This window comes from Uranotaenia lowii, chromosome 3 (assembly GCF_029784155.1).
Source record: "Uranotaenia lowii strain MFRU-FL chromosome 3, ASM2978415v1, whole genome shotgun sequence".
Lineage (NCBI taxonomy): Eukaryota > Metazoa > Arthropoda > Insecta > Diptera > Culicidae > Uranotaenia > Uranotaenia lowii.
The window spans coordinates 81,844,126-81,855,904 of NC_073693.1; the positions used below are offsets into that span (position 1 = coordinate 81,844,126).

At 35.4% G+C, this 11,779-nt stretch overlaps 1 protein-coding gene across 3 annotated transcripts in view; it reads left to right on the forward strand.

Annotated features, from left to right (window-relative positions):
- Positions 1 to 11,779, forward strand: part of LOC129755498 (uncharacterized) — a 163,700-nt gene that overhangs the window by 109,660 nt on the left and 42,261 nt on the right. For 2 of the 3 annotated variants that reach the window (XM_055752021.1, XM_055752022.1), the window contains one exon: positions 11,510 to 11,674. In XM_055752021.1, the coding sequence (XP_055607996.1) occupies positions 11,559 to 11,674 (116 nt within the window). In that variant the 5' untranslated portion in view covers positions 11,510 to 11,558. Of the gene's footprint in view, positions 1 to 11,501; positions 11,675 to 11,779 lie in introns of those variants that run through there. The other variant, XM_055752023.1, reaches the window with a different exon arrangement.

Genomic DNA, 11,779 nt, shown 5'->3' on the forward strand with positions numbered 1-11,779 from the left:
TCAGATTTTGTACAGTCACCATAAACACTTTCATCGCCGCAGAACGCCAGTTTGCCTAAAACTGCTTCTCCCTGGTTTCAGTTTTTGGGGTCTTAAGGTCATGCTTAACTATCACCCAATATTTTACGATTGGGCGAAGTTCTGGTGTATTGGGAGGGTTCGAATCCTTAGGCACAACCTGAATGTTGTTAGCGGCATACTACTCCATGGCCTTTTTCCAAAAATGGCAGGATGCCCAATTCGTCCAAAGCAGCACGGTCAAGTCATGTTTCTTCAGGAAAGGCAGCAGACGCTTTTGAAGACACTCTTTCACGTAAATTTCCTGGTTGACGGTCCCGGTTGCAACGAAAATGTCGCTTTTCTAGCCACAGGTGTCGATAGTTTTCCAAACGAAATTTTTCCTGGCAAACTTTGATAGTTTAATAAGCTTGATAATGTCTGCCACCTTACCCCTTCCAGGACTAGGAAGCTGTCTCAAGTCTACCTTGGCGTGGGTTTCGTCTTCCATTACCACGCAATCAAACTTTGTCAAGAGCTTCCGAGATCTCGTTTTTGCCGTAAGGTTTTGCCTATCGTTGCTATTTGGAGTCACTCCTTTCTTATAAGCAGACTTACTGGGGAAGCTGGATGGGGAAGGAGTCCTAAATAATCATAGAAACATTTCTCGTACCCAAATAATCACCCAAGTCACATTTGGTTCTATTTGCTTGATAAGTTCTCGAATTGCGCAAAAAATTGTAAAGGAGCTCCCTCCTCCCTTTCTATTTCTACAGGGCTTTGAAGTCATCCTTAAAATATTCCTTAATTTACATGCCAATTTTGATTCTGTTTGCTCGTTTAGTTCTCTAGATATTCAGATATGTTTTGCTTGTGAGACCTCCACCCCTTTTCAGAAGAGAAATAGGGATCTCAAACTATAATAGAAACCATTCCTTCTAATATCTCCACTTGTCAAATGTCACACTCATCGGTTCAGTAGTTTCCGAGTCTATATACCCACAAATCAGACTCTACTCCAATAATGAACTTCCTTGAAGGTGGAATTATCGATATAGGATTCAATGCCGGACTGGCATTAACAAGCTTTCTAATAACTAGCATTGTCCTCCCAAAAACCAAATAAAACATATGGGAATACATCCCATATCCTATCACAAAAGACAAAACAGGATGGAATGATGTACCGAGCACTGTGTGTGTATGTAAATCGGCAGTGGAAAATAACTGTGTATATGTAAAGCGTGTAGATATAAACCGGCCGGAAATAGGTAACAGCTACTAGTTTCCCATTCCCACCCCATTCTCCTCCCTTTATCGTCCTTTTCGTATCAAAGACACAGGGCGATTAAAACAAACACCATCCAAACAACAGACGGCCATCGAGTGCGGTTTTTTGGTAATCGACGGTGGCAGAAAGGCTATCACAATAAACTTTCGGTTGCTAACCGACTCAGATGGTGCACTGGGTAAAATATCGGACTGGCAAGCCGAGATAAGATGTTGCAATGAGTTCGATTCTCACTATACTTTTTTTTGGAATGAATTATCTCAAAGGATGAAAATTCCATAAAATGTTTTTCTTGTTTTGCTTGAATGTATGGTCATGTATCATTTTGCTTGGTCATATGGTCATGTATCATTTTGCTTGAGAGCTCGAGTCTTTCTGCCAGTAGTGCTTTTCTAATCATATCATCTTTGGTACAGTACACTTTTTAGCGCATTTTCGACACAGAGATTTGCTAAATAGGCTTTGGATTCTGGCAACCTCTTCTAAGGGTGCAGGGCAAGGTTGCCGAAAAAAATTCTGTGTTTTGACGAAAAAAAAATCTGACTTTCTGTGTTTTTCCCAAAAATTCTGTGACGATTTTCTGTGATGCTTTTTCCATTAATTTCATTCAAAAGTCATTAGAGTGTTCTCCCCGGGATTTCCCGGTCGGGAATTCCCGGGTATTTGAAAAATTCGGGAATTCCCGAATCCCGGGAAACGTTAAAAAATCCCGGGAATTCCCGAAGCCAATAAATAGTGCTAAATTACTAAAAATTTACTTGATCTAATAAAATATGGGTCGGATTGAGCAAGGAAAATGATAGTTATAGTTTGATGGCGCGGTCCCAAATATTTTTTTTTCTTAAATCTGGTTAATACATTGAATTTTATTTAAAAAAAATGTTTTATCCGATAGAAAACTTAGTGTAAAAGTGAAAAACGACAAAGCATAAAAAACCAAACAATTTCAATAATGAAACGCTACGGAAAGAATATAAATTTTCAATTTTGCAACACTCATGATTTAGAACTTCTGTTTCGGAAACTGTTACTTAACAGTAGCGAAATCATCGGCAAAGAAATGACATAATGTGAAACTAATGAAAATTTACGATATTTGATGAATAACCTTAAGTCTAGCAAGCTAACTTCTATCGATAATGAAAAATCTTTTTCAATTATTTCATATTTTTGCAGCTAGAATCAGGCCAGTCGGTTAAAGTATTTTGTTTTTGGGTCTTGAGTTTGCTGATTGAATTTTTGAGGCATTAAAAAAGTTTGAAATGTTTTGCAATGCTAGTACTACCTTAAATTCAAAAAAAAAACATATATTGATAAGGATTACTACGCAGTAGATGGATAAGAATTTCATGTCGAAGTCTTCATTTTCAATTTTCTCCGGGATCCCGGGAATTCCCGGGAAAAGGATCGTCAGATTTCCCGATTCCCGGGAACGCTAAAACGGCCGGGAAATGGACACTCTAAAAGTCATGTCAAATTGCGTCTTTTTTACATTTTACTTAAGAAAAATCAATAAACATTATCAATTTTGTTACATTTCTTCAATTCAAAGATAATTTTTTTAAATTGAAATTAACATAAACAAATTTGAAAAAAGTCCAAAATTTTAAAATTCTGTGAAATCTGTGAATATTCCAAAAATTCTGTGTCCTGTGACTCAGATTTTGTGGTGAAATTTGGCTCAAAATTCTGAGAAAGTATAGATTTTTCTGTGATTTCGGCAACCTTGGTGCAGGGATCAGACGAACAGAAATTAATTTTTATGAATACATATATGGAAGTGACAACTTCAATATTGTATCACAAGGTTAACGTAAAATTAATCGAATTTAGTAATAATAACAAAAATTGTAACAACAAGTCAGATTGTTGTAATTATACGTTTACCTTGCTTTCGTGTATTGCTTATATTTATCAATTTTTACGTATGAGAATACTCATAACTCCCAAATTCTTTCGGTCATAAAAAAAGGTTTTCAAAAAAGTTGGTTAAAGTTTTTTGAAGTAATAGATTTTTTTATTTAGCAACAGATTTCAAGGACTTTTTTTCGATCATGATTAAAAGGTTAGATTCGGCAGTATAAATAAATAATCAAATTAAACGCTTGGTCTTAGCATCAAATGATTATGTCAAACACGAAAATTCCATAAGTAATAAGAAGATTTTTGCCCCACGTACACGTATACAAGCAAAGCAACACAAATTAAGAGACGTCCAGAATAATTTCAATAAAAATGGATTAACTATTCAAGGGCTTATCATGAAAACCATAAACGATGGGCAGCTCTGCTTAAGGCGGATGCATTTCTAATAATGGATTTTTTCTTCCGATTTTAATTATATTTCCTGCACGAAACATTAAAAATACAACATCGTTACATCCAACTACATACTACTTGACTCACTATACCAGTCCCGTTTATTCATCAAACCCGACGACGTCGACGACGACAAATCCTTCCTGATAACAAAAACCTATTGAAGCCATTGTGTGAGCATGGTTTTGCATCACCAAACCAAGTCAGTATGCGGGAGTCGCTCCTCCATCCTACTCACATCACATTCATTCATTCATCGAATGTCACATAGCGCAAAACGAGCGCCGGCATGTGGCTTACGAATTTTTCTCCTTTCCCCTCAGTCATTCGTCGGAGTAGAGGAATCAGTCAACATGTACATCGAATGGTGGAGGCTAGAAACGCGGGGTTGGATAGAAATTTGCTGGAAGCATATTTTTGCTACCATGCTTTCGGTTGGTTGAGTTGAGATCATCCCCGCGCGGATTTTTTGCCCCATGTTGAATTTCGGGGAATTTTTTTTTTGCTATCCGCTCTTCAACCGCTAAATTCAAACCGAAAGCCCCGAAGTGGGAGGGCTGCTCTGAATTAATTTGTCAGCTGAGTATACAAATACACACATCAGATCAAGCCGGGGTAAGCGATCCGCACGCTGCTGTGCCTACATCGCAGAAAATTCGAATTGAAAGTTAATGAAATCACAAAGAGCGTGACAATTCCCGAACGATTAACCAGGCGAGTGACTTTTTATTTTTCTTTGAAACGATCATGGGCGCGGAGTTTTTTTCGATTCTCAATAGACTAACATCCTAGTGAAGTTCGATCATATTCACTAGAAATCTGTTATGAACAGCAATATAATCACAAACAACTTTTAAGGATAAGCTTTACACAGAAAAAAAATTACTACTACGTGTCACTGAAAACTGCAACCTTTAAAATAAACCACCTGTAATTGACAAAACCTGTAATTTTAAATTGTTTTCCTTGAAAGTTGACGAAGATTAATTTATTATTACAGCAAATGTCCTGTAAAAAAGTTGTACACTAATAATTAAATGTCACGTAATCATGTTTTCGACCTGTAAATTTACGGGAAATATCCTGCTCCTTTTTGTTACAGGACATTTGCGTAATTTTACAGGAAATAATTTTTGCTGTGTAACATGGAAATCTATTACCCGGGTCGATTGTTTGTATTGCATTGTTTTGGGATGTGTTTGGATATAATTCAAGTAGATCCCTAGTAGGGGGAGAGGAGTTTCGAAATTCAAATTCAGATAGAAATATTAACAATAACAAAAATGCGCAATAAAAAATAATTGAATAGCTAAACAATTTTTCTACTAATGATCATCACACAAACTAGAAAAAATAATAAATTTTACTGGCACAGTTCAAAATAAATCAGAGTCAAAGTTTCAAATCAATGCTATTTCCGTTATGAAGTTATGAATAAATCATCGAAAAAAGTGTTCCCTACCCTTCCGAAATACCAGCAGATCAACAGTTTAAATTTCGAAGATAAGATTTTAAAGCATCAGAAATTCCACGGTAATATCTTCAATTTGAAAAAAAAATTAATCAAGATTGGATTTGTTAAGTCTTGATAAGGAAAAAAAATATCCATTTTGAACTTAAGAGAAATACAAAATACAAAGTAGATGATTGAATTGAATTTGAGAAAAAATTCATCATCAAAAACTTATTAGTACTGACAAAGTACAGGTTGGGAAATTCAATTTCTTGAATGATCTATAGGAACTGTTATCCAATTCCAAGTTTTGGTTTTAAATATCAAATTTAAAACTGATTTAAAAAATTAAATAGCTTGACAAGAGCATTCGGAAAATTTATTTAAAAAAAAAATTACTATAAAACTTAGTAAATTTATTTGAAAATGAAGCCAAATGCAAAAATAGAAAAGATTAGTTTTTTTTATTATTTTTAAAGAGTTTTTTTTTCAATAAAAGTGTCTTTCCATTTTTGAATATTATTTAGAGAATTTTAGTGATAACTGAAAGGAACAGTTTATTAAGTTAAAAATAAATCAGATTTCAGTCATTGCCATTTATATCTGAAGAACTAACTAACTTGAATGAACGAAAAAAATATTCTGAATATGTTTATATGTTATGCCTTATTTACTCAAGAAATAACATTTTTCTTTTAGGTATTTTATTTCTGAGATACAATGATCTACTTCTCTATCTTACAATTCTACAATTTGTAAAAATGTTGAAAGATATCATTACAAGTGCTACTGATATTACTAAAGAAAGTTAAAAAAAGATTTTAGTTCACTGAACAAAAACAGTTTTAAATAGTATCTTAAATTAAAAAGGATTAAAATCTTTTTTTTTAACTCTGCTTAAACTCCCTTTCTTAAGAGAATGGGTAACCAAAAAGAAAACTTTTTTATTTTTTTTTTTCGCAGAAGTCTAAATAGCTTGCGGTATATTTTTGATTGATGACAGAAACATTAAGATTTAATTTGTGCCCTGTTTATGATTCAATCATGAGTAACAGTATGCAAAAAAAAAAGTTTATCCATCCACCTCACAAATTTACAATTGTAATGTTTTTCTGGTAAAAATCAAGTTGATTTCATGAATGTTCCTCCACAATTTATCATTTTATGTTTATTTATTATATTGCCATTGAAAATACGGCGTTTATATCTTTTCTCGAGGTTTTATTTGATAAATTATGAAAAAGGGTAAAAAATACGCAAAAAAAAAAAGTTTATCTACCCTCAAATGGATACTACGATTTAAGTGTGTTTTACAAAGTTTTAGTGTGTAGCCTGCAGCTTTCTTGAATGTAAACATTGTGTCTAGCTGTCATTTAGCGCTCTTGAAGTTTTCGTTGCGTGTTTCGTGTTTAAAATTGGAAGTAATTGGTTGCAAAATGCCCAAAAAAGCACAAATTCCGAACAGCATCCGAAATTTGATTGTTGAACATCACAAAACCGGCAAAAGCTACCGTAATATTGCCGATATTGTCCGACTTAAAAAAGATACGGATTTTTCCTGCTGCCCACTGAAAAGAAAGGAGGAGTCTTAAATTCTTATTTCCATATGCTTTTTTATGACAAATGTGGTCCCATTTGCTTAAAATTCTACCGAATTATTCCTCCCCTTACTGGAGGTTTCCAGAATAACCATAGAAACCTTTCTCCATCTCAATTATCCTCCCATAGAAAGTTGGTTTCTTTCATATGACTAATTCTAAGATATGCAACAAAAATGTATGGGGCTCTTGTCTCCTCTTCCTTTCTCACTCAATGGAAGAAGGATAGGGTCCCAAATAGTTAGCGAAACATAACTCGTAACAAAAAACAAATGCATACCAAATTCTTTTTCTTTCGACTGATTAATTCTTGACATCTTAAAAAAAAACTGTAGTAGCTCCTTCCCTCTTCTTAGTGCTTAGTTCTTTTAGAAATGGGATACTTTCTTTTGCTAATAGCTCATTTACTAATAATCGGACATTAAAAATTTTGACGGCAATATCCAATGCCTGTGAAAAGCACTTTTAGACCTATTTTTTTCCAAAATTTTAAATCTACGCGTTTTGAGATATTTACGATGTAAAAGAAAAAGGAAAATGCACAGTTTCCTTCAAAATCCATCATTATCAAATTAATTGCTGATAAAGAATTACTGTGCGTATGAGTGGTGAAAAAGTTTGCAAACACTGTCAAAAATTTCCACAAAGTTCAAATCGAGCATTGGAGTGAAGCACATGATCGGCAACTACGGTTAAGGGTCATCAGGGAAGTCAAGTTTCATACCAGCATTTTTAATATTGAATAAGCGTAAAACTAAGTGTAGATCGCTCAAATGTCCAAAAAAAAATTTTTCTCCGATATGCTGAAAGTGTTGCCTAGTTATGAGTCGTTCAAACCTAACTTCAAACATAAATTTTAGCTTGTTCCAGAGCTCGTAAGCTGTTTAGCCGATATCGAGGCAGATGACAGACAGATGATTTCTGATGAACGACAAAACTGATAAAAACCCCTATTTCAAACAAATTCCAGCGTGTGAATCCTATAACATGTCTGCTCGTGGTAAGGTCCCTAGCATATTATGTATGTATTTGCTGGTTGTTTTGCATAAAATTTAATGATTTGCTAAGATTTCGCTCCTATGGGAAAAATGAAAAAAATTTCAAAACGAAAACTTTGGTTTTGGTTTGGTTGGTCTAAAAGCCTGAAAAAAGTAATCTTGTTTATACCCTTCGCAACCTACGATCTATACTAACTGATTATTCTTTGAGTTCAATCTCATGTTGGTTTTACTTCGTTATTGTCAGATTTTGCCCGCAGAAATTCCATTAAAAACGCTTTAGAGGGGCTCAAAAATAATAAAGTCTTGATAATTTCGAAACAGCTGTATCCACTAAATTGCTCTCAGTTTCTTTTAAAAAGAAGTATTGGACCGAAAAGTAGCAGAAACTGAATTAGGAGGATGCAGCTACCCTAAATACAGATCAGACGAAATATAAGTTTGAAAAACTGATTGAAATCATGACTGAAAAAAGTGTGCGCCGGCCGATAGGTACCAAGAGAATAAAGTACAAAAAATCCTTTAAAAAAAGTTGAGATTAAAAAGGGGTCTCGAAAACCATAGAGTCTTTTTTCCGTATCCAAATATCATCCCATGCCAAATTCAGTTCCATTTGCTTGATTATGTCTCCATTTATGCCAAAAAAAATGTATGTGAGCCCCCATTCCCCTTTCTGTTTATCCATAAGGGGAGAAGGGCTATAGAAGGGCAGTTTTAAAATATTGAAATAAATTGTATGGGCTCCCGCCGTTTTTTCTATGCTCCCAATGCAAGTCGGGAGGAGTCTCAAACAATCATAGAACCTGTGCCACCATGCATATGAATTCCTATGCCAATTTGGTTCCATTTGCTCTAATAGTTATCGAATTTTTCAAGAAAAATTGTATGGAAGTCCCCTCCCTTTCTTTCTTCCCACTGGAAGAATGGAAGGGTCTGAACAATCATTAGCACATTTCTCGTATCCTATTAACCTCGGTTGCCAAATCCATTTGCTTGACTTATACTCGAGTTATATAAATAATTGTAAGATAATAATATCTACATAATATAATAGATATAATCCTTAATATCTCCCCACCTGAAAAGGTTCCATTTGCTTGAATGGTTCTATAGTTATGCGAACATTTCTCTTTTGCTTGGGAGACCCCTATCCCCTTCCAGTAAAGGGGAGGGGTCTCAAACAATAATAGGAACCTTCTCCGGCTTCTGAATCACCCAAGTACCAAGTTTAAGCAAATCGGTTATGTAGCTTTTGAGTCTATAGAGAACAGACAGACAGACAGCCAAACAGACAGAAATTCATTTTTATATGAAAGTGAACTAGCTGACGCGGTGTGCTTGGCTACACTTTTCAGAAACAAATGATATTTTAAAAAAATATTCAAATTTTTATTGTTTTATAACATAATTCATAAGCAACCGCTATCAAATGAGAGCTGCAGCTGGAGTTTCGAATTGCAACACAAAGATAACTTAAACTAATTTTCTGAATTTTGATCTATAAATTTGTGTTCTGATAATTTTAATCTGTTGCTTTATTCTTCGGCCTGAAAAAGTCAGGGTCTCAAATTAATCGCACGCAAACAATCTAACTTATAAAGTATGATTGTTTTTGCTTGATTTGTTCTGGATTTATGCTGAAAACTGATAAGAGAGCCCCCTGTTCTTCCTTTCACCTCCTGTTCTTATATCAAATATAATTCCATTGGTTGATAAGTTTTTAAGCTTTCAACAAAATTTATATGGAGCCCCCTCCTTTCTTCCCCTTTCTACACTGTAAAGCGTAAGGGTCTATAACAATCGTAGAAACATATCTCGTAACCAAGAACCTTTCCATGGCATATTTGTTTCCATTTGTTGGCTTCGTTAGCACTTATGCTAACAAAACTGTATTGGTCTTACCTCCCTACTCCGATGTACCTACTTACTGAAAGGAGGATGGTGTGTCAGATAATCATAGAATCGTACCAAAATGATTTTCCATGTTAAGTTTTGTTCATTTATCGGATTTTGTAAAAAAAAAAAAAAGTTAAATGTAAGGTTTCCTCTTCCCTTTCAATCTCAATTCTATCCTCCTACTGCAAGAAAGGAATTGTTTCACATAGAAAAATATCTCGTACCGAAATACCATCCCATGCCAAATTTGGTTTTATTTGCGTAGTAAATTCTTGAGTTATGCATAAACTTGAAAGGAAGTACCATCCCTAAGGTTTGCCAGAATTTTTTTCAGCACGTATCCGGGCCGGATAAACCGGGCAAATTTTTAATAAAAACCTGCCAAATCCGGTCATTTGATTTGATTTGATAGTGACGTAGTCTTTGAAGCGTTTGTTGTTTTTTTTTGTATGATTTTCCAAATAAGTGAATAAATCCGGGCAAAATCCGGGCATTTTTCAATGAATTCCGGGCAACCGGGCCGGGCTGGACTATTCCCAAATTTTGTTCAAAATATCCGGGCAAACCCGGATAAAACCGGGCAATCTGGCAGTTATACTAAAAATTGTAAGAGAGACCTCTCTTCCCCCTTTTCAATGTGGATGAAAACAGTGAAGGATACCAAATATTCATAGATGGATTTCTCGTACCCAAATATCGTTCCATTTCAAATTTGGATATTATGTAGGGAAGAATGCCCTAAGTGGTAAATTCCTATAAAAAAAATTCAAATTTGGTTCCATTTGCTGTTTTAATTCCCGAGTTATGCAGTAAAAATTGTTTGAAACTGCCCACCTCCTTTCCTTTCTTCCTGCTGGAAGAAGGAAGGGGTCTCAAACAATCATTAGAACATGTCACGTTCCCTAATATCCGCCCATGCCAAATTTGGTTCCATTTGCTTAATAAGTTTTTGAGTTACGTAATAAATTATAAAAGAGGCACCCTCCCTCTTTATATATTCCTACTGGAAAGAGGAAAGGCTTCAAATAATCATAGAAATATTTCTCATATCCAAATACCCTCCCATATCAAATTTGGTTCCAATATCTTGATTAGTTTTCGAGTCATATGAAAAAAAAGTACCTCACTGAGAAGAGGGAGGGGTACCTAATATTCATAGAAATATTCCTCGTACCCAAATACCACCCCATGGCAAATTTGATACCATTTGATTGATTGGTTCTCGAGTTATTGGGGGGAGTTATTTGGGGGTATTACTTCTGTTTGGGAGGCCCCTCCCCTCCTCCATGATAAGAACTTTCCCCTACCTCCAATTCCCCCACCTGCCGAGTATATAGGGAACAGACAGAAATTCATTTTTAAATATAGGTAAATAATGAAAATATCTGCATCCTGATTGAAATAGAAGACAATAAATCCATTTAATTTTCTTTTATTTAAAAAAAAAAGTTCGTGCTTCAGACAAAATCTGACACAGAATTTTGAGGCAGTGATTTCGCCAAAATCAGTTTATAAACGAAGTTATTGAAATGCTGTTCCCTTGTGCAATAGACAGATACAAAGTAAATTTTCTACCCTACCAGAGGAACATTAACATTGAAATTAATGTGGGATAATCCGATCAAACAAACAACTTTAAACTACAAAAACTTTTGCACGCGCCCATGTAAAACCATCATTAGAGAAGCATAAATTGCTCTGGATAATGTCACGGGACCTGTTATGACTCTAATGTACCAAGTCCAAGAGTCCACGAGGGATAGAGCATGGCCGCCACACTTAGTAGTTCTCCCTCAAATTTAAGTAACCTACACACATAGTTAGTCCAGCGCACAGGCCACCATTCATTGTGTGATCCATCTGGCCTGGCCACATCTAATCAAATTACGTTTCACTTGCCTCCGAGTTCGTAATTTTTTTTCTCACACTTGCTCTTTCATATTATTATCGTTTGCAGACACGCTGTGATTTCCCCATCCCGCCGCGCGCAGAAAGCTGCCGACATCATGGCATCGTCATTCGTGAACTGTTCTTATGCATCTGAGGCGGGTGTTGGCGTTGATGGGACTGGCTTTAATTACTCGGACCGGACCAGCAGCGCCCTGGACGAACGTGATAAAAGGTAAATTAGTGTTGATAGTCAGCAGTTAGGTGGTTGCTACTTGGTCCTTCTCGGCTCCGGGACTTCTGGTTAGTTTGGGGATTGGGCTAGAAGAAGCAATTATCT